Source organism: Anomalospiza imberbis, chromosome 16 (assembly GCF_031753505.1).
Source record: "Anomalospiza imberbis isolate Cuckoo-Finch-1a 21T00152 chromosome 16, ASM3175350v1, whole genome shotgun sequence".
Classification (NCBI taxonomy): Eukaryota; Metazoa; Chordata; class Aves; order Passeriformes; family Viduidae; genus Anomalospiza; species Anomalospiza imberbis.
The window spans coordinates 14,619,052-14,641,809 of record NC_089696.1 but is presented as its reverse complement, the minus strand read 5'-3'; the positions used below and the strand labels follow the sequence as shown (position 1 = coordinate 14,641,809).

Genomic DNA, 22,758 nt, shown 5'->3' with positions numbered 1-22,758 from the left:
ACCACTGCTCCGGGCAGTCTGTGCCAATGCTTGACAACCCTTCCCATGAGATTTTTCCTAATATCCAACCTAACCTCTTCTCCTGGTGCAACTTGAGATTGTTTCCTCTTGCTATGTCTCTTGTTAACTGGGAGAAAAGACCAACCCCTCACCTGCATCCTCCTGTCAGTGGAGAGAGGAAGACACAGCAATTCCTCTAAAGGACAACATGAGACAGGCACAGGAAACCACCTCAGAATCCCTTGTTTTGGGGTATGTAGCCATCAGTTTGCTGCACTGGACGCTTGTCTGGCTCATTCCCAAGTGGCAGCACACTTCCACAAGGTTTCACTAATAAAATAAACACGGTGCAGTTAATGTGCCCATCACCGAGTCAGGTCAGCATTTCTCCTCTCTTTGAAGGAGCCGAGGCAGCACCGGGAGCAGCTCTGCACATCCCTGAGAGGAACTGACCTTCCCCCTCAGTGCTCAGCTGGAATTTGACCTGCATTAACACATCCAAAGTACCCACACGAGTCAATAAGTCAGCCTGGTGTATCCATTAACATCAAGGAAAGCACCTGGTTTTATCCTTTCAAGTCAATGAACCCTCCAAAGTCCTGGGAAGTTTGTCTCCAACATAGAAATGGTGTCAACAAAGGTAAATTTTCACTTCTGAACACGCCAAAAGCTTTATACTCATTTGTAGGACATGATGGAAAGATTAAACCAAACAGCCTCTAAATGCTCATCAATTCCACCACTGTTTTCTCTGCAACAGCTGAAGAACTTGGGAGTCTCTGGGACTGGGAGCTGCTGCCTGGCAGCCAGCCGGCCATTCCACCCACACCTGCCCAAGGAGGGTTGGGAAAACAAACCTGGACAAGTTCAGCTCTGCACTATGGTGTATTTTTCAGCTCGTCCACGCATTCAGGGCAGGCAAGAAACCTCAAAACCCCCCCACCCCCCAGTTTACTGGTGATGAGCTGATTTGATTTTACCAGCTGGAACCTACACCCCCCACAATATTCCCAAGTCACAGAGTCACAGAATGGTTTGGGTTGGGAAGGATCATCTCATTCCAAAATCTTGTCATGGGCAGGGACACCTTCCACTATCCCAGGTGGCTCCAAGCCCCATCCAAACTGGCCTTGGACACTTCCAGGGATCCATGGGCAGCCACAGCTTCTCTGGGAATCTGTGCCATGGTCTGAGCAAGTCCCTGTTGCTCCCTGCCATCCACCTGCCATATTTAAGGACACACAGTTTAGAAGACTAAGGACCAGCACATGAACATTTTTAGAAAGCTCACACAAAACAAGTCTTTATTCTTTGTCGCAGAAAATAAATACAGGTGCATATTCCATATGCTTTTCTATAAAAGCACTCCTACAAAATCACTGAACTGCATACAACAGTACAACCTTTTTGGCTTTTAAAATGCAAATATTATACAGTCACTTCATTTTATTATCATTTACAGCACTTGTAGCAAGCAGCTTTGGAAAAGGAATGCTTAATTTAGAAGCCAAATTCTTGCCTCAAGTGTTTTGTGGGATTTTTCCGTCGTGTATAGTGCAACTAACCTAAAAGCAACTAGAACAGTTTTTGTAAAACGTTTATTCCCACCAACCCCCCCCCCCCGACCAAAAAAACCCTGCAAAGGGAAAAAAAAATATTGTCTTAAAAACTGTTCTACCTTGATACTTAAACCAAGAAAAAACAAGAAGTGGCTCAATGGAAATATTAAGGTAAGCACAATGCTTCACAGCTCGTTCTCTGTTCGATTCCAGTTTGGCCCGGGGTGTTTCTTTAGAGGAAGAAGCTTTAATCATCCACTCCTATATTCCTGAACAGGTAGGACATGGACTCCCCATTGTGGATCCTGCGAATGGCTTCTGACAGGATCATGCTGATATCCACAGTCTTGATTTTAGGGCACTGAAGTTTTTGTATTTCATGTGGAATTGTGTTTGTAACAACCACCTACAGGAAGAAAAAATGGTCAGGACAACGTAGCTCTGTTGTTTCCCACCTTTTATACTGGAAGGGTGAAAGGGAGAATTACAAAACCACCCTGACTGACAAAGTAACGTTTTACATCACTGCCAGGGTCACGATCTCAGGAAGAGCCATGTGTTGCCATAGGTTCCGTGTATCCATGGATACTAATGGCACTGTCCCTCCTTCCTTTCATTCAGCCACACAGATCCAGAGGAGGTACAAAAATATCACACCCACTGAAGAGAATGGTATACTGATACTGACAGTCCAGCACCTCACCACTTCCCACATTTCCCCCTGCTATAAAGACATGTGCATGCTAATATTCCAGCACACAATTCCATAGTAAGAAAGCCTGAACCAGGAACTTCCCATCTAAATCTTTCATGGCAGCATATGACAACAATCAATCCAGGAGAAAAAGCCCCAGATCACTTGACCAGAGCTCAGACTCCACACTCACTTCATCGATGGCAGACTCCTCGATCAGCCGGGGAGCATCTGAGGACAGCAGCCCATGGGTGGCCATGACAAAGATCTTGTAGGCCCCTCTCTCCTTGAGGGTCTCAGCTGCAGCCAGAAAGCTGTCAACGTCATCTATGATGTCATCCTGCCAAAATCCCAGAGTCACTGAGGGTTCACCACATCAGACAAACCAACACAGCAGATCTGACTGACAGCACAGCTTTAACAAGCGTAGCAAACCCCAAACTATCCGAAAATTGTTCTTTTCCTTGACAAACCCAGAGATTACACTCTGCTTTAGAGAAGAGTGCATCAAGGAATGACAGAATGGCCTGGGTTGGAAGGGACCTTAAAGCTCATCTCATTCCAAGCCCTGCCATGGGCAGGGACACCTCGCATTAGACCTGGCTGCTCAGCGTTCCACACAGCCTGGCCTTGAATGCTTCCAGGGACAGGGCAGCCACAGCTGCCCCCATAGGGCAAAATTTCTTCCTTATATCCAATCTAACCCTACTCTCCCCCTTGTGCTGTCACTGCAGGCCCTTATCAATAGTCTCTCCATCTTTCTTGCAGGCTGTCCTCAGGTACAGGACAGGCACAATTAGGCCACCTCAGATCCTTCTCTTTTCCAGGCTAACAATCCCAGCTCTCTCAGCCTTGACTCACAGCAGAGCTGCTCCATCCCTCTGATCATCCTGGTGGCTTCCTCCAGACTTGTTCCAACAAGTCCAGGTCCATCACCTCAGCTTCACTGGCATTTCTAAAGTCACCAGTAGGAACAGGGTGATGCTCCCCTCCTCCTGTGGTGTGCATGCAGTGCCTGAACCCCTTCAGGTAAGCACTGAACAGAATTTCACCTGCTCTGCTCATGGAAACAAGGTCCCAATGCTGCTTCCAGAGTGGATCCCTGCAGAGCTCCCAGCCAGCTCTGAGAGTGTGCTCAGTGCTGTCCCTTCCTATCAGAAGTCCAGCAGCAACCAAAGTTTAGTGGCTGATACAGAACAGCTACTTAATTTCTGCAACTTTAACATGTTTAATATCATTTATGAGAACTGATGGCATCTCACTTACCACAATGATAGCTATTCTTCCTCCTACATCTCCAACAACTGTGATGGGTGGTTTTTCCTTGGGAATCAGCACTGATTAATGGCAGATGTTTTTAGAGGGGTAAAAAGGAGAAAGAAAAGAGGAAGTTTATATAATTTATTTGAACTATGGAAATGTCTGATGGGTCACCACTATTAGAGACATGAAGCAGCAACTATTTCAACATCACTACTGAATGAAAACCAGCAAGATTCTAATGCATAAATAATTTTAAAGCTTAATTAAATTATTAACTATATTCATTTATACCTGAATTCTTTACCAATTCAATCAATTCTTAATTTCAGCACAGAAACAGTGGCTTGCAGACACAACCAGTTCCGTGACCCATTGACACCCACGCTGGGTTTGTGCCCTGCAGTTGTGGTGGTTAAGATGTAGGTCACATCCACACTCAAGCATGAAGGAATCATCTTCTCCCCACTAAGAAAGATGATTTATTTTCCCTCTGTGCAGAACCACTCTATCACATAGACAGTCCATCCCTGCCAAACCCAATCCCTAAACCCACAAAAACACCAGGTAACACTTTCCCCCACACACTTACTTACTGGGGATCTCCAGGCTGGGGTGGATAGCAGCTACGTATTTGGCTGTAGGAGGGGAGTGCCGACCGTCCACCATGTCAGACTCAGCATCCTGAGCTTCCCCGTGGATCACGGCGATTCCCAACCGCAAGCGCTCAGCAAACGACTGTGCCCTGCAGGGGAAGGGTTAAAAGAACCCAGGAAAAGGTTACATATCAAAAAACTCACCTGACTACAATCCTAACCTATTTCCATCTTATTTCTAATGTTTCAGAGGGAAGTCAAACCATCCTAAAATTTTAGGAGAATTCATGGAAGAATTCAGTTGCCGCTCAGTATCTTTTTTTAATCAGGTTTGTTAAAGTCAGAATAACCTTCAAAGTGCCCATATGGGCCTTAAAGCTACAAAATAAATGCTGCAAGTCACAAAATGCTGACTACTCCCTTCTGCTTTGCCTAACAGCCAAAATAACACTTCCCAGCCTTCAGCATCCTCGGGATCTCATGCTTTAGCAGGACACATCTAACAGTAACCAAGAACAGCCTTGATGTCTGGATTGTCAACATTTAATAGGAAAAAAAAAATACTCATATAAAAAGAGAAAACAAGTGTTCACCTATTTATTTAGTACTAAGTAAAGACAGTATCCCTGACCTGCTGACACACAACCTGAGATACCCTATGGAAAAGGGGATCAGATGATCATTCTGCCTAACAAACCACACTTGGGAGTTGAACAGCTTGCATTTTTTAATTAGCTGACACAAAGTTCCTTCACACTGCATTATTTCTTCAACTAAAATTAGAAATTTCTATAAAGAAGTGTAAGGTTACTTGGGGGAGTGGGAAAAGCAGGGAGTCAGGAAAACAGGAATTTGCATCCCAGATATTGGAAGCAGCAAATACCAATTAGCACATCCATCCCACCCTACCTTGCACGCCCAAGGGTTTGGGATCCTGCCTAAGCCACCCATCCAAGTCTCCTCTGGTCCAAGCACATCCAGAGTGATTCACTCTGCTCTAACATCAGCACCTCAGACCAGTGCCTGAATCACCTCCTCTGTCCTTAAGCCTTATTTCACTATCCAAACAATTCAAAGTCCAGAGAATGATTTGCCCATCGTGATACTCAGTTAATTAAAAAAGAAGAATCTTCCACCCTGTGGTTATCATACAGTTGCAATATTTTTGCAAGTAGTTAATTACAGGTAATTATCATTACAAATATTAAGAGTTATGACTTAGCAGGAATAATCCTATCAATAAAACCATATTAATTACCTTAAAATGCACTATTAAACTGAATAAAGTTCAAAGTAACAGCCAAATGATTTATTAATTTTCCAGTGAGCTCAGAAACCACTGACATTCCGAACTTCACCACAAAGGATTCTCTTTCACAAGCAGGCATTCATCAAAAGTATTTTCCTAGATTGTTTTCAGCCTGAATTAGGCTGAAACATCCAATTATCCTTCTCCCAATACAACGTAACTCTTCACATACTGTCCTTAAATACTCACAGGAACATGTGAAGAAGCTAAACAATACAGTTCTGGATCCTCTCCTCTACAAATCACTGCATGATGTGCAATTCATCTGTCTATTTGCTGGCATTGACAATTACTGGATAAGCATTAAAATGGTGCAACAAACCCTTGCCTCCACCCAAGAGGCAATACTGACACCATGGAAAAGAAATGCAAAAGAAACAAATGTAAAATTACCTGGCCAAAACAAAAGAAATCACAAAAAGTACTGCTGGAGAAAAAGATGACAAAAGGTGGTTTGTTACAGAAAACATGGAAAACACAGAGTATCACAATTCACTGGCATGGAAGCCCAAGTATCTTTTCAACAAACTCTTGGTTTGTCACCACGCAAATACAGCATCTCTTAAACCACCATCCAGCTCTCACAGCACCTGCTGACAGCACTGTAATTCCAGAGTTTAGAACAGTCAACTAAAAAGCTTCATGGATTAAGAACAGTCATTCAGCCACCAGAGACTTCACAATCACAATCATCTCAAACAGCAAACCCAGTTTCACCATCTGTGTTTAGGATCTGATCAGCCATGTTCTTAGTTATGCCCATGTTAAGAAACTCATCTGGATTAATGGCATTACACTTCCAGCCACTTTTCCTCATTTACAGCAGGAGATTTATAATGTAAATGCACACAATATAACATGATTAAAAACCTTCTTTATCATAAGCACTGCACTGATTTACCACATCCTTTTGTACTTCTTTTAACTCTCCTTAGATTTATTATGATTACAGCAATGATGTAAAAACTACACAGCTGACAGAGGAGAATTGGGAGGGGTGTGAAGGCTGCATCTTCTAATTATTGCCCTCACTAATTATTTGTCCTTCACTTGATCCTAGGAACAAAATCCCGACAGAGATTTCCTGCTCTAAGGCAAGAGAGCAGATCTTACCCACCTCTTTGCAGACGCAGGAGATTTGGCCACAATTACAGCATTCCTGTAGTCTGGTATCTGTAGTAAATAACAGATAGCAATGTCCACTTCATATCTTTAGACAAATTTAAACTCAGTAAGAATCAGAGAACTTTATTTTGCCAGAAGAATTTTAAGCATCGAACATTTTACCTAAGAGAGCAACCTCAAGAATCCATGATACATGATCAGGGTTGACAGCTCAGTAAAAACATGTATTTAGAAAATTCAGATATTAACTTCAAACCTTTTATAAACCCCATTTTATAGTACAGATAACAGAAGAGTAAGTGCTTTAGGACATCAGTGTTACACCCACAAGTGTTGAAAGAAACAGGAAACCATCAAAATTAAAGCTTCCTGTTCAACCTAAGTTGTCTTTCATCACTAAAAACCAGCATTTTACAACTTCCTATTGTCTTATAGAGTACCCCAAGAAAAGTCACACCTCTCCATCACATCACAATGACTCTTTCTCTGGACCATCAGAAGGGACAAAACTTCCACAGTCACTGCACTGATCCTGGAGGCAGTCTCACAGTGCTGCAAACTCTGCCACGCTGGTCAGCACCAGGAGATGCTGCTGCAAATGCTGACAGCACCAGAGGGATGAGGCCAGCAAGTCTGGGTTTCCCTCTGATGTCTGACAGGTGCTTCAGTCAGGCTTCACAAGCACAGTCTGCTCCTGAGTTGGCTGTCTCTGCCCCATTCTCGTACTGGTTTTTCACTCCAGACTCCTGATCCCTATTTAACCAGCATTTTAGTCTCCATCTCTCAAAAGTTTCTTATTCTCACCTCCATTTTCCCTGCAAACAGTGACTCCACATCAGATTCATCTGGCTTGTAACTTCCCAAGCATTCCAGCATTCACACTTTCAGTTCTCCTTTCCAACAGCAACTACAACTGCACTCCCTCTGGCACCTCAATTTACCCCACTCCTTGCAAACTCAGCCTTTTCCTTCACTGCGCTGCCCTGGGATGATCCATCTCTATGGAGAGCACCTTAAAGAGAACCTGTCTGTCCTTCCAGCCAAAAAAGACAGCCCTGAGCCAAGCAAAGTCCTACAGAGCAGGTCCAGTCCTCAGAATCCCAGTGTTAAGGGATGGAAGACACTTCACTAAGTACCTGCAGATGGATCTGATAGGGATGGAATTCACAGATTTGTGGGGATGACACCCTGTCATGCAGCTCAGCACCTTGTCAGATGTCAAATACCCATTCCAGAGCACAGAAATACTTGGGGTTTCTGCAAACGCAGGCAAAGTAAGTTCTTCCACAATCTTATCCACAATATACAAACTGCACTGGCTGATTATTTCCAAAACTCTACCTGAAATGGGCATGGGAAAGAAAAAATAAGTTCTGAATTTGGGCAAGGACTCAACCAACGGAAAGTAAGAAATTTTCTGAGGACGTCAGGCAACATTAATAATCCACAATGTTAGTAACTCCACCTATCAACTGGGAATTCAGCATGTTCTGTCCTCTACAAAGACGGAGTTATACAAGAGGCTGCAAAGATTAACATGACGGAAGGTATGGACAAGGCAGGGCCTGTCACTCGACATAACAAAGGCTTTGATCTAGTTCAGACACCATTGCCTCCTTTTTCTTCTGCCAAATTAACAAATTTGTTCTCAGCTCTTCAAAAATGAAGTCAGAAAGCCAGAAATGTCATCCCAAAGACTCTGAGGTGTCAAGGTGTCCATGTAACAAAGGGCTGTGTCACTCTGGGATTAACACCTGCGCAAAGGAAAGAGAAGCCACAAAGTATCCAACATTTGCCAAGCACACAGAGGAAAACACCAAACTATTTTCATATCACAGGAATTTCACTGACTGGACTGTCTTCATCCCAGAACAGCAAGTGATTCTCTTCACATCTAGGCATAAATTTCCAACAGGAAACAACTACAAGCCCTCATTCTCCTAACTTTCAGTGAAACGTTTTTTAAGTGACTTTCATTCTTATCAAGCTGGACTCCATTTCATGCTCCTCAGTACATCTCATCATGATTCCCATGGCTTTGAAGGCTCTGGCATTCCCAGCACAGGATATCCAGCAAGTTGTGGCCACCAGGAACTTGAGATGAATACTGAATTCCCCCTGAGCAGCAAAGGATCAAAGTTTTAAGCACAGATACTATAAATGATCTGGCTGGTGAAGGTACTTGCCAGTACAGATCCCATGTGATCAGATCCATTCAGATAATTCTGGTTTTAGAAAATCCCCTCATGGATGAGCAGAGGGATGAAGAACTAAAAGTATCTTTTAAAACTTCTTTACACATACTTCAGATCTCTACAAATAGCCACATTTTAGACTGCACAGCAGTGCCAGACTCAAAGCTGCAACAATTCTGTGTAAACCATTAAAAGCTCAGGAACCACAATGTGCTTCAAGACCAAACCAGGACCATGATCTTGTTATTGACCATAAACCACAGTTTCAAGCAACACATAAAGGCAAAACTTGTCTTGTGTCTGTGTATTTGGTTTTCTACTTTTGTTCTTTCTTTTTCTTTTTTTTTTTAAGTTAGGAAGTGCTTACAAGGTGCAATACTTCTTTCCTGGAACACAAGATGAATGACTGTGGCAAAGCCAGAGCCTGCAGAGCCTGGAGTTTTGTTCTGCCATCCGCTTTGACTCTATTACCAAATGAAATTATAATGAGGCATTGAAACAGATTTTAATACTGTCATAACAAAACCATGTTGGTTTGGGTTTCTTTAAGGGGGTGGGGTGGGGTGTGTTTTGTTTTTTAAACTGAGGCATTCCTATCTTTATAAAAAGAAATAGCTTGGATTCAAAAGCAAGAGTGAGCTAAACCCTTTCACCAGGAAGAAAGCACTTGCTTTATTCCAAATTACCATTAGTCAGAGGCTTAACGTGCATCTTATACCTACAATTATCATTTGCACATTTTGTACAGGCCAATCTACCAGTAGCACTTCTCAAAACCCTTATAAAAATAAGATGGAGAAACAGAGGCACAGAACATCCCAAGTTAAGCTCCTCAAGTCAAGACATGCAGTCTGAACTAACAGTGAGTGAGACTTCCACCCACCAGCCTGAATTTCAGAGCACAATCAATAGGCTCTCTCATAGTTTACAACTTCCAAAGTGTTTCTTATCATGTGATTTAAATTTATACCCACACAAGCAGCCCATCCTATAAATGTCAAGGAAACTGGAAATAGAAAAGGAAGAGGACACTGAGAGCAAGAAAATCCTATTTTTTTCAGTGTTAGGGGAATATATCTAAGAAAAAAAAAACCAGCATTGCTGCATGGCTAAGAAAACACCAGCTCTTCAGGAAAGCAAAAGTTAAGTGTGGAGAAGAGAAGAACCAACAGCTCCCAACACCACTCCCTGCCCCAACATGACCCTTCCCCCTTAAAATTCAGTTTGAAGAGTTTATCTTTTCAGAGGGATTTGTTTCAGATGCCCTGAGACATGACAAAAAAAGAATTTAGAAAAACAACTGTAATAACAGGCCTTCCTCACCTCTTCTTGGATGTACTGGAGTAAAAATGGGGATGCTCTCAAGTTATCAACTGGAATATTGAAGAAACCCTGAATTTCCTTCTGATGTAGATCCATAGTAATAAGATGAGTTAGTCCTTTAAAACAAAACAGTAAGATATACAGAGAAGCCCATCAAGACAAATAAGAGAGAACAGACATTTATTTTTCTAATAAATTCACTGCAGTTTGTCCAGAAAATTTCTAAGCTGTATGAGAACACTAAAATACCTAATACATTAATTTCAGTCCCTCTTAAGCACACTGGCATTAATGTGTTTTGAGGCTTCTAGAGTGACTTTTTTAAAAGAACCTCAGAACGCTGCACATAACTGACTCTGCAGTGCCACACTGAGGCAGGAAGATCCTTCTCCACTGGACACGGGACAAAATGGAAGCACTCATTTGTCCTATGTCACACAGCAAGACCCTGGCTCGCTCATTAGTTCTGAACTCCTGAAAAAGGGGCCAAGCTCCTAATCAAAAACCACTTCTCTCGAAATAACAGCCCAGATCCCATCGTTTGTTGTAACTGCCTGCTTTTTCCCAGGGATGGGAGTGAAAGGAAAGAAGCAGAAAATGTGTTGAAGGCTGTGAAGATGAATAATCTCATTCTCCCACATGGTCTCAAATGTAAAGGACAAAGTGCATTCATCCAACAAGTAAAAAAAGTAAAAAACAAGCCAGAAATGACAAGGCACAACTGTTCCAGACTGTAAGAAAGGCAAAGGTTGGTATTATGAGAGAACCCAAAGCAGCTCAGCCCAGCAGACTCATTTTGCCAGCTCAGTACAACTCAATGTAAAATGGTTGTATTGAATTTGGGGTTTTTATGTACTCATAATTTGGAAACATTTCTAATTACATTCTCCTTTTTACGTAGGTTTTAAACACATGAAAAGCTTGGCAGTTATTTTTGAACAGAGTCCAAACTTGTGTACAGATCTCTCTAAACCTGGAAGCTGACAGCAGGAGCCCCCCTTGCTCTGATTTAAGGACAGCCACATTCTTACCAGCTTTGCACATCATGGAGGCCAGCAATTTGGAGACAATGGAGCCCCTTTTCCTCATCTTGCACTGTTTGCTGTAGGGGAAGTAAGGAATCACTCCAATAATGCTTTTGGCACAGGAGGTCTTACATGCATACACCATGATCAGGAGCTCCATGATCGTGGTATTCACATCCCTGCAACGAGAAACAACTGCTTCTGTAGCTGGTGCATAAAATTCCTCTATTCACCACAGTATTTGCACCCAGCAGAGATGGAGAGGGCACATTTTTAGAGAACCGGTCATCAACTAAGATCTACATTTCTGCTGCCATTAAAAAAAACGACTTAGCATTTGTAAAGTTCTTTTCACATAAAATTAAAGAATTTCTGAATCACAGAACACATTGCCCAGGAAACGTTCCTCCTACATCTTCACTTTGTGATGGTGGTAGAGAGAGGGAGCTGAGCAGAGAAGAATTTAAAGAGATTGACATAAGCAAAAGAATACACTTAGGGAAGGAATGCAGAGACCAAGAGGAAGGTTTTATTGATATAGTCACTAAAATTAAAATTGTAGAAGCTACCTTATGCCAAAGCTGTCTTTGTGTACATATAAAAACCCAACAAAACCAATACCAAAAACCTTCCACAACCTCTATCTAGTTCATATAAGCTTATTACATTGCATCACAAACATAAAAGGTGATAAAAAATGGAAACCAGAAGCATTGCTATGGACAGCCCACATCAAATGCTAGCACAGGGTCTTTAAACAGTTACTCACTTTGAAACTGTTTGGATGATAAATACATCCTTTCCTCTCACAGACTCCTGAATCTGCACTCGTGTTTCTGCCAAGAAGAGAAATATGTAATATTTGCAAGAGCAAAAACCTCTTTTTAGAGTCTAAGAAAAGGGGAACCAATAGATTCAAATCAGTGTCAGGTGCATTTTCAGTTTTGCTAATTAAATGCTCACCTCTGTTTGGCTCTTGATAAACCTGAACCTTCCCCATCTCAACTCCCAAGCGCCTGCAGGAAGAGAAATAAGGTAGAAGTCAAAAAGGGGAGAGGAAGGGCAAATCCCATATAATGCAACAGTTACTGAAAAGGCTGCATTCCGTGGGAGAAAACCAAGGAAACAAAATCCCAAACCATAAAACCAGTTAATTACAGTGAGCATCTCTTTAAAAAGCACCTACAATTTCCAAAAACTGCACTGCCGACTATGCTAAACTTATTTTCCAGTCAAGCTCAGGACAAGCAGCAGGAAAAAAAATGCTGGAATACTAAATCATATAACATTTTTTAATTTTTAATATTTCTTGCCCCAGATATATATATATATTTTTATATATATATATATATATATATATATATACACACACGTGGCAACATACATGTGCACAATACTTAAAAAATATTGCTTTTAAATCACTCTTCTCTATAGAAGAAAGTCAATGCAGAGTGAAGAGGAAAGAGTAGCAAGCACTGTTCTATGGATACTGGAAGAATAATATCTGCTGTATTTATTACCTGTCAGCATTAGCTAGACCTCATCACTACAAAGAGATCAGAGTATGCTCTGCACTCAGGCCCAAATTCTTTCTATACATAACTTCAGTTCCTTTGCACTCCCCTTCCTCTATCACACCTAACTTTGGGTAAATAAGCCTCTGGAAGAAATCCATCTTGTCTAATATTCCCAGTAATGTTATGCATCCTAATTAGCACTGCAAAAATGTACATAAATCCTAAAACTTCTGCTACAGCTATTCATGGATTTAAGCTAAAGAAATTTTCCCATCCAAAATATGCAGAGAGCAGGAGGGATGTAGCTTTCCTGCCTAAAAACACCCCAGTACAAGGAGTGAAAACTTCTGCCATGATGCTTTAACACTATGCAAACATTAATTTACCCCACGTGTTTCCTATGAAATGCTGCAGCCAGTCACAGCCTGCCACGGAACAATTCAAATACAAGTTACTCTCTCTGTTACTGAGCTGTTGAAATACACTTTCCAATAGAGCACACTCCATATTCTTGCAAATCATGGCAGTTTTCCCACGTAACCTTCCTTAAATAGGGAAATCAAGTGTCCAGTAAAACAAATCCCATCAGAATAACCCCAAGATGGCAAGCTCCCTGCAGACTTTACTTACTCAGCAATCCTCTTGGACAGTTCCATGCATGAGGAATTGGAATTAGCTGAGAACAGCACCAGCCCACCCTTGGTGATATTCATGATGGCCCCAATTTCAGTTGATGGCACACAAAACATCAACCCCAAGTTGTTTTGCCGCTCCTAAAAGACTGTAAGAGATCAAAGGTAATTTAAATCCATGTTTAAAAAACAAAACAAAACAAGACACACATTTTCTCTGTTTAGAAAGTGTAGTCTCCCAGAACCCTGGATATTCCAGCATCCTTAAAATCTGTAATCCCCACTTTAATAGCACCAATTTTTTTCTTCCTTTTTAACTGTTCTCCTCAGGCTATCATTCAGTAACACTGATGCTTTTATTCCATCAGCTTGTCCAGTTCATTTTCCAGAACTGAGCAACCTTTATTGACTTTTCCAAAATCACAGTCTGGGGTAGAATTGAGCCAAAAAGAGCTCCTGAGCCCTGGCTACAAGAGTCTATTTCCAAAGCTGAGTCTCTTCCCATTACTCTGCAGTAACTTATAAACTTACAAATAAGGATGAAATGTAAGGAAGAATTCAGTGAAGCTGACAGCTGTAAATAATGACCTCTTGCACAGCAAATCCCCTTGCTGAAGCAGCTGTTGTCATTCTTTGAAAGCAATATCTCTCCTGTGAAAACAGGAGAAAAACATCAGGAGGCAATCAGTTTAATTTGGTTTTTTTTTTGTTTCAAATAAAGGCACAAACCACTAATCTCACCAAGGATTTGATGGGATTCCATGTTTTTATTATTCTTTGTAAATCACATTTTCATGGTTACTTCTACTATAAAATTTTAGTCTAAAGGGGAAAAAAGATCCCATTGACCAGCAGCCCTGGACAGATGGGAGCAGCATTCAACTCAAAATCCTGCTGCATAAACAATCCAATCCTTCATCATCCATTTCAGCATTATGTAGGAGACTGGACATATCAAATAGGAGTGGCATAATTTAAACCAAAGTAAACAGAAGTTACAATGAAATCAGTAATTCTTTCCTGGTAAACATCTCCCTGCTGAGAAACAGAATTACCTAATAGTCAAACGTAAAATTGGTTAGAAAAAGCTGATGACTTAAACTATTAAGTACTCCAAAACAACAACCAAAAGAAAAAGAAGGGGTTTGTATTTACAAGAACAGCTGGCTAGGTCTGTAACGAAACTCCTTCACACCTCCTTTACAACCAGACAGTCTGGCTCAGTTTAACTTTGCCAGAGGAACCAGATTCACTCTTGTGAAGAGCCAAAGTCAAGTCAGGAACTTCCTAACAACAGATCTGCTGGTGCCGAGGCTGAGCTGTGCTCAACTGCCGTGAATGAAAACCTGCCTATCATCAGAACTGTGCACAGACTGAGCACAAACAGCGACAGCTTCAGCCCCCAGAATGTCTGAATGTTTCACTGCACTAAAACCAGAGGGGCCTCCCATATCCCCAAAGCAAGACCTGTATCCCTCCCAAATTAAATACCTAAAAAAAAAAAAAACCCAAAACATTTCTTATCTAGTGTTTCTCTGCTCTGCTGCTCACTCTCTGCAACTCCCAGCTGTCACCTAATGGCCATCACCTATCAAATATTCATGATGGCTTTCAAGATCCATCTCAGCTCCACCAGAATGAACAACCTGAAAGGATTTTAGGTCTGAGAACAGCACCTGAGAGCACCTTGCTTGTGTGCCTGGATGGGAACAGCGTGGAGGCAACTTTCTGTGTTACTAAAAGCAGTCATAGAGCGTTCAGAAGGCGTGTTCTTATCCAGTTGTGTGTCCTCTTTGTTCCATAGATTAGGGAAATGAGGAGCTGATTAAGAGATCAGAAAAGATGAGTTGCTGGCTCCCAGCTATTGCTGAGGGTGCACTTTACACCACGATATACTGATGTATTTACAAGCAACAGTTAACATTGCTCAATGTTATTACAGGTCAAGGACTTTCTTGTGGATGTACTTCAGCAGCTGCAGGTGGGCTATGGTGTGTGTGGGCAGGGAAGTTGCATTTCAGGAGTAATATGGATATATCAACCTTCAAACAGGTGTTGGGATAAAAGCAAGCTCACAAAACTTTATTAGATGTGCAAAGGCGTGACTCCACAGGGGTACATGGGACAACAACCTTTGGTTTGAGGTGGGCCAACCTTCCAAGATTGAACACAAGGACCACAGAACAGGCTGCAGCACAAACACCTGCCTTTCCTTTTGGGCTGCACACACTTACACAGACACATCGTGATGAGCACAACAATTACTGGGCACACATGGCTTTATACCTCCATCAACTGAGCATGTCCACACAGAAAGCCACAGAAGCAGGAATAAGTGGATGGCATAAGGAATGGACCCCATGGGATGGAGGGAACCTGCACCCTCTCACCAATCTCCCCACAGGGAATTTTCCCGTCCCTCCACACTCACCGATCCCCGTGGGCTAACAGACCCTGCCAGCCCACACCTCCCTACCGGTCCTTCGGATGCTCCAGGTGGGTTACACAGGCCCCGTGGATCCCATCCCTCCGCCCCGAGAGCGGCCCGGGCACGCCGCAGCCCCACGCCGCTGCCCCTCACCTGGGGGACTTGCGGGCAGCCCGAGCAACCCCGAACAGGGGCCGCCCAGCAGAGGGTCTCCATCCCCTGAGGGAAGGGCGACGTAGCCCATTCCTCAGGCGTCGGAACCCCGCGTGGGGAAGGGGGATGTCCTGCCCTCACACAGCCGGCTGAACGGGGCTGAGCGGGCGGGAGCGCCCCTCGCTGAAGGCCTTACCTGCCGGCTCCGGCCCCCCGGCCCCGGGAGAAAGCGGCCCGGCCGGAGGGGAAGGAGGGGGAGAGGCAGAGGCGGCGGCGGAGCTCAGCCCCTCCGGTGCTCCGCGGGCAAGATGGCGGCGGGGCGTGAGGGCGGGAGCGCGGGCGGGCGGGGCGGGCCCGAGGCGACGCCCCCCCCCCTTCCCCCTTCCCCCGCCGCGCTGAGGGGAGCCCGGCGCCATCTTCCGCCTCAGCGCGCCGTGCTCCGGGGCACCGGGACGGGCGCCGTGCTCCGGGGCACCGGGACGGGCGCGCCGCGTCTGAGGGTTTTAGACTCGTCAGTGCTGGAGGAGACCTTCAGGACCGTCCAGTCCGACTGTCAGCGCAGCAGCACCACGAAACCGCATCGGATGCCTCTTCCAGCACCTCCACCACCTCCCTGGGTGCCTATTCCAATGCCTGGCCACACGGACAGTGAATTTTTCTGATTTCTAATTTGTATCTCCCATGTGTCAGCTTAAGGCCATTGCCAAGACCAACCCCCTCACTACAACACCCTTTCAGGGAGTTGAAGACACCCTCCAGAGTAAACAAACCCAGCTCAGCCATCCCTTATAAAATACATTTTCTAGGCCCATCATGAGCCTTGTCCTTTGCTGAAAGAGAGAAGCACGGATCCGAGTCCCCAGCTGTGATGATGGAGGGGGACCCCCAACACCATACAATTCAGCTGCCGCCCCACCAAAAATTACCCTGGTGCAAAATCCAGGTGGAATAACGCAGTGATGTCCAGAGGGTGCCGTTATTTCGGAGCTCCCACATCTGCATCCCCACCAGACAGGGATGGAGGGGCGGCTCCATCCGCGCCGGACACCGAGCTACCGTCTAGCCTTTGCCATCAGCAGTGTTTATAGAAAGAGAGGCATTTCTGCAAAGTAAATTTAGAACAGAAGCTATCAGTGGCCTCTCAGTTCCGTGTCAAAAGCGCGCACGATTTATCCAGAGTCCTCTCAGGACTCTCCTGGCCACATGCATCGGTTGAACTGCACAAAGATTCTTCTGACATCTGAAATGAGGCTCTTATTTCAGTCGCCCTGTTTAAAAAGAAAAAAAAAAAAAAGCTTTATCCCAAGACACCCATGACAAAACTGCTTTGAGGAAGTTGCAGTCATCCCACACAGATACACATCCCTCCTTTAAATACAAAACCCAAACACCATGTTTTTTCCCCAGACTGCACAGTTAGAACCTGTTTTAAACTACACTTCTCAGTACACCCAAGTTGAACAGCATTTTATGGATCAGAATTTTAGCATTTAGCATAAAGCTACAAATCAGGTACTTTCTACTGCAGCCTTTCTCACAAAAAGCAATTTAATTTGATTATTTCTGGACTGCAGGGTGCACTGGAGCAAAGCTGATCATCCCAGCAGATATTTCTGCCCACACTGGCCTTAACATAAAAGAGGAGAAAAAGCCACAGGCAAGCTCACCAAACATGCCTAGGAATGGACAACATTAAATTCATCGTTTGAAACCATGTTTCTGCCTCTACAAGCTGCGTTTTCCACTTTAAATATTCACAGGCCAGTGTTTTCCCCAGATTTCACATTTGTTTCTCGCTTCATGCATTCCAAGACTTAGTTGTCTCTTTTTCTGATTTTTTTTTTTTTCAGCTGAGTCGGAGGTGGGGAAGGAAAAGCCATTTAACGTGGAGCAGATGTTGAGCACTCCACTTGCAGGCTCACCAAGCCAGGACATCTGTTAGAGATATGTGAGCAAAGAGGCCATCAAGCCTCTTGGATGCTGCAGTGATCCTCTGCCTTTCCTACATCCTCTTCCAAATTACACTGAGGTGTAAGGGAAGAGTCCCATCCCTCACCACCTCCACCATTCCCAGTCCATGTTTTTTTGCTTCCAGGCTGGTGCTTCCACACAGTTGATTCAGGACCATTGACCCAAGCAGGTTCTTTTTTTTTTGTTTCAGGGTTTTCAGGACAAAAAGGAAGGGGGGTGAGCTTTTTGTTGGCCTCTTCACAGAGCAGCAGAGATTTCTCTTGGCATCAGTTTCCCTCGCGGGATCCCGCTACAGGCTGGTGTGGCAGGGGAGTTTAATGCAGAACAACCAGAAACAACACATGGAGAAGCACTGACCCATAATGTAATTAGCAGCCTTCCCCAGAAGCATTTTTCAATACCCCAGGGCACTCAGAATTTGCTGACTGTTTTATTTGTGCTGCCCCAAATTCCTGACATTGCTTAAGCAAACCACAGGACCGGGAAATAAGTGATCCTGTCTTCCGATCCTTTTTTTATAAGGCTACTGCCTTTATTTTCTCAGAGAAAAAAAATCAATTTCTTTCCCACCTCTGTCTTCCTGATCAGAGGAACACCAGTTGAAATCTCAGCTGCCAAGGGAGAGGGATTTGTTAATTTGACAATACTCTATTCAAATGCTAAGAGTTCAACAAACACTTGCTCCAAGATGAGCACACAGGATTTTGTTTCATTCAAATGATTCAATTAGCAGCCGTCTAAGGAATTCTGAAAATTTTCTGGGTGTGAAAACACTGGCTCACAGAGGTTTGTTGTTCTTAATCCAGATGTTACCCTGGCAAGCAGAGATGTGCAAAAAAAAAAAACTCCCCCACACCACACCTAGTCCAGCCAAGGTGAAGGGCACTGCTCACCCTGCACTGGGCTGGATGACAGCCTGCATCCATCACCGGAGAGAAAATAAATGCTGCTGTCACCCCAGCTCCTGAGCTCCATCCATCACTGATCAACCAGGCTGGCTTTTGTTTGTTTGAAGTTGTTTCTGTTAAAAAAAAAAAAAAAAAAAAGTGGACATTAAAGCTCACCTACCAAACCAGCTGACAGTGAGAGCTATCAGACATGGTGCACCAAAATAACACTCTGATTTCATCATGACAGAGCCCTGTGGATAGGTTTGGTCTCTCCCAACAAATAAAGGCATCCCAAAAACATCCTCTACCCTACACAGGTAGAGGCCACAGGGAGGCTCTGCAGCACACAGACACCTCCACACTGAGCACAGACCAAAAGCCATCACTCCCCTGCTCCCCTGCCTTCAGCTTTATTGCCTGGGGGACAACTGTGTCCAATTTCCAGATGATTCTGCCATGGATACTACCCAGATAGGGAGGCAGAACTCAAAACAACTATAAATGCATTTTGGAGTTGATGGAGGGAGCTGTAATTTTATCAAATCTTGGGAATGATCCGGAAATAGCATTCTCCATGCCTGGAGGGAGGTCCTGGAGGAGGGGACATGTCTTCTCTGTGTGAAGGGATGTGGCAGACAGCACGCATTGCTTTATCAAATATTACTGCTTGGCTGTCTGTAGGAAACAGGCACAGACTCATTTGTCCCAGACCTGTTCCCCCCAAGTCACAAAGCTCCGACTGAAGAACTCCCTTCAGGGTTTTTTTTTCCTGTTTCCAACTGCGCTCCCAGCTCCGGATCAGTCTGTAATGTTTAACAGATCTGCTGCATCAGCTCCAGCACAGACACGGGGTTATCACCAACCAGCCTCCCAACAAGGCGATGAGGGGTTTGTGGGAATACCTGGGGTGCGACAGGTGCTGCACGGACAGACGGCTTGAGCTGGATATCAGAGTGAGGGTCTGGGCAAACACAAAGCCAGAGGTGGTGCCTCTTGTTTAGCTCTCAGATTCCCTCTGCTTTGCTGTGGGAGGGCAGCTCTGTCCTGCAAAGTCTGTCTAAGATTCTGTTCACGCCCATCACCTGGTGTTTACAGGTGTGGTTTGCCCTTTGATTGGCCTTTAGGCAAAATTGGTTGGACTGCACAGTGAAATCATGTCATTTTAGGGAATTTGAACAGCTACACAGTCCATGACAAACACTAATTAGTGCTCTGTTCCTCTTTGTCCTACCAGCTGAGTCCCAGCATGATTTGCCATTTGCCTCACTAAGCTGCAGCTCCTGTCCAAAGAGCACACAGGCACTATGCCCTGTGCAAGCATTTAGGGAGCACAGCAAGGGCTTGACTCGGTCACTGCAGAGCAACTTTGCAGATTAAAGCAAAATTCAGTGTATGAGAGCAGGTCCTATGTTTTGCATGGACAACTGTGGGGTGCAAAGAAAGATTTGGTACCAGCCTTGGCCTGTCGTTGAGGCAGGACGGGAACAAAGAGACTCCAATTCAGAAGACGAGAAGAGAACTAAACTCAACTGATTTATTTCAAATACATCACTCTTTTTATAGAGAACATCATGCAGACCAATTTCATTGGTCTTAAAGTAAAAACATCTCACACCATTGGTGCGCAGTGAATGACACACAGTGGCAGAACATATCTATAAACAATGTGAACAACAAGAGAGATAGGGAATTATTTACATTCCTTTGAAACTCTTTCCCAGGCCCAGCCTGGTAGAAAGCTCTCCTTTTCTCTCTGACTGAACTGAGAATATCCATATTGGCCCATACACTAAAAAGGAGCTAGAAGAGGTTTAGGGAAGCAGAAAACTGCAATCAGCAAAGAGTATAATGTGTCCTGCCCAGTTTAGTTCTGACCAGGACCAGCGAGAGCAGATTAATGCTCTCACTGGGAGTGGGACCCTCATCCAGCTGCTACACCAAAAAAAGGCTGAGCCTTACTCAGGCCTCTTCAGCCTTCCCCACTTATTGACACTACTACCAACATCTCCTTCACAGAGAAGCTTTCGACCAGAACCTCTCCTCTAATTCACTGTATTATTTCCTGCATGATTTCAGCTAGGAAAAGGTTCTGCTCTCAGACCTCTGTGCATTACCTTTGACCTTATCAAACAAGTCAATCCCCCAAGTTCAAGACTGGGACACTTAAAAATTTTACTCACCAGGAAAGTCTCACCAGAGGAGAGGCATGGGGACTGTGAAGCTTCCCAGAGGCTTTTATTGTCTCATTAAGCTCTTCTTAATGAGAATTTCCTCACCTGCTGCATGTCCCTCCCATTCATTTGCATTCACTATCCTGCTGATGGTACTCAAGGCTGTCTTAACTCCCACTCCTTCCTCTTTCCTCATAACTATTCTGATCCCATTTTTTATCTCCCTGATCTCATCAAGGTCCCAGGGAGAAAATAATTTCTCCTCTTTTGTTACTGCTTGCCACATCCTCCTTGGCTGGTTTCCTCCCTGACATCTCTGCAGCTTCTCCCAGCTCCAGAGTCACCTGCAATAGTCTCTCCTCCAAAGCAAGGCAGCAACAGCTGCTCGTGGTGAGATCTCTGACTTAAATGCTTGCTAAAAACTTGTTCTCTCAGCTAAGGCTCCCCGTGCACAGCCTGGATCACACACACCTCAGTGCCTGGACCCCGAACCCCCCAGTGGCTCTGCCCATCCCAGCCCGGTGTTGGCAGGGGCGGGGCGGTCGGATCGGCCCCTCCGCAGGACCAATGAGCCTCACACCGGCAGGGCAGCGGGTTCAGCGCCTTTCTCAATGACTGCAAATACTGGGGGGGTTCAGGCTGTTCCACTCCTCCCATGGCATCTGAAAGAACCTTGACAGCAGAGCTGCGTCAGAGGGAGCAACAGCTGCCAAAGCAGCCGTTCAGCCTCCTCTGATTGCCTGCTGGAAAGTATTTCCCCCTTTTTTTCATTCAAGCTTTTCTAGATAAGCATATGGCAAATGGAAATATCAGAGAGAATGAACTGCCTCCTAGTTGGGAATGAGGGACTGACAATTATCCCTGTGATAATGAGATAGTCTGAACATGAGGGAACTCGATACAATGGGAGATTTATCTTGGAAGCAGTCCCTTGGCAGCCTGGCCTGTCTTGCTGTCAGCACGGTTTCCCATTGCACAAAGGGCAGGGATCGTCAGACCCAGGATGACAAATCCATCTCTATCCCAAGCTCATGCTGCTCCATTACCTACAGCTTTTCCAGTGGTAATTCCTCAGATCATCCAGACACTCTGCTTCACTCAAACCACGTTCTCCCATGGGAATCTGTACCCACCTTTGATCTCCAAATGACCCAGAAAATTGCTTTCTTTCCTACAACAAACCAGGTCAACACTTCAAATCCTGACCTTCAAGGCTGCCAGGGTTGAGGAGAGAGGCAAGACAGGAGTCCAAGGTCCAACACTCATGGAGACTCTTGTCACAAGGAATTATGTGGACTCTGCAAAAAGATAAGGAAAACCAGAAAGAGCAAACATGGGTCCGCAAAACCTTGACATGGCAATCGATGCTGTAGTTTACCACCAGGAGCAAGTAAATAGCCCCAGAGTTATGTGCTGCATAGCAAACATTGCAGTTTTATCTGCATGACAGGCAGCAATTTGTGGCAAAGGTTAAATCTCTGTTCACTCAAACTTGACACATGATGGTCGTGTTACATTCCCCGTTCTCAGTGGGTTTGTGCATGAATGTGAGGTTAAGTGCCTTTAGGATCACGACCTTCATTCAACACTGCATGGCCCAGCAGGCCCATAATTAATCCCCAACATGTTCAAGTGACAGCTCTCATTCGTAATGTCATCCATGCAGAGCAGTGAGGTACGTGTAAATTCCTACAATCCGGCTGGGAGTCGGAGATTTTCCAGCCACTGGAGCAGGGAGGCTCCAAGGCAGGTTTCTGACAGGACGAACAGGACAATTGGTAGGTTGGACTAATTTACAGGTAAATTTGGTAGGGCAGGAGAGGGAGGTGTGATACAGTCACTTCTCGCTCAGCTGCTGAGGATGGGCTGGGAATGACAGCACTGAGGTGTTGTCATGACCAACATTTTCT

General features: G+C 44.4%; 1 protein-coding gene across 2 annotated transcripts; it reads right to left on the bottom strand.

Annotated features, from left to right (window-relative positions):
* Positions 1–1,275: 1,275 nt before the first annotated feature.
* PRPSAP2 (phosphoribosyl pyrophosphate synthetase associated protein 2) lies at positions 1,276–21,186 on the bottom strand. Of its 2 annotated transcripts, XM_068207254.1 has the most exons (13): positions 20,854–21,186; positions 18,717–18,808; positions 13,767–13,886; positions 13,234–13,384; positions 12,050–12,102; positions 11,856–11,922; positions 11,093–11,265; positions 10,062–10,177; positions 6,536–6,591; positions 4,110–4,258; positions 3,520–3,590; positions 2,447–2,593; positions 1,276–1,965 (listed from the first exon to the last, which is right to left on the bottom strand). In XM_068207254.1, the coding sequence occupies exons 4-13, from the start codon at positions 13,350–13,352 to the stop codon at positions 1,807–1,809; spliced, it is 1,110 nt and encodes a 369-aa protein (XP_068063355.1). In that variant the 5' UTR covers positions 13,353–13,384; positions 13,767–13,886; positions 18,717–18,808; positions 20,854–21,186; the 3' UTR covers positions 1,276–1,806. The 2 variants fall into 2 exon arrangements, with proteins under 2 accessions (XP_068063355.1, XP_068063354.1); XM_068207253.1 differs by lacking the exons at positions 18,717–18,808; positions 20,854–21,186 and adding an exon at positions 16,013–16,156.
* Between the last annotated feature and the right edge of the window lie 1,572 nt (positions 21,187–22,758).

What these genes read in the sequence shown, in the direction of transcription:
- PRPSAP2 (XM_068207254.1), bottom strand. Translation starts at nt 13,352, where the DNA reads ATGTTTTGTGTGCCATCAACTGAAATTGGGGCCATCATGAATATCACC. An exon ending in TCTCCTGCGTCTGCAAAGAG is followed by an intron (nt 4,259 to 6,535) that starts GTGGGTAAGATC and finishes CTTCCCCTGCAG; the next exon opens with GGCACAGTCGTTTGCTGAGC. An exon ending in CCCCAGCCTGGAGATCCCCA is followed by an intron (nt 3,591 to 4,109) that starts GTAAGTAAGTGT and finishes GCCATTAATCAG; the next exon opens with TGCTGATTCCCAAGGAAAAA.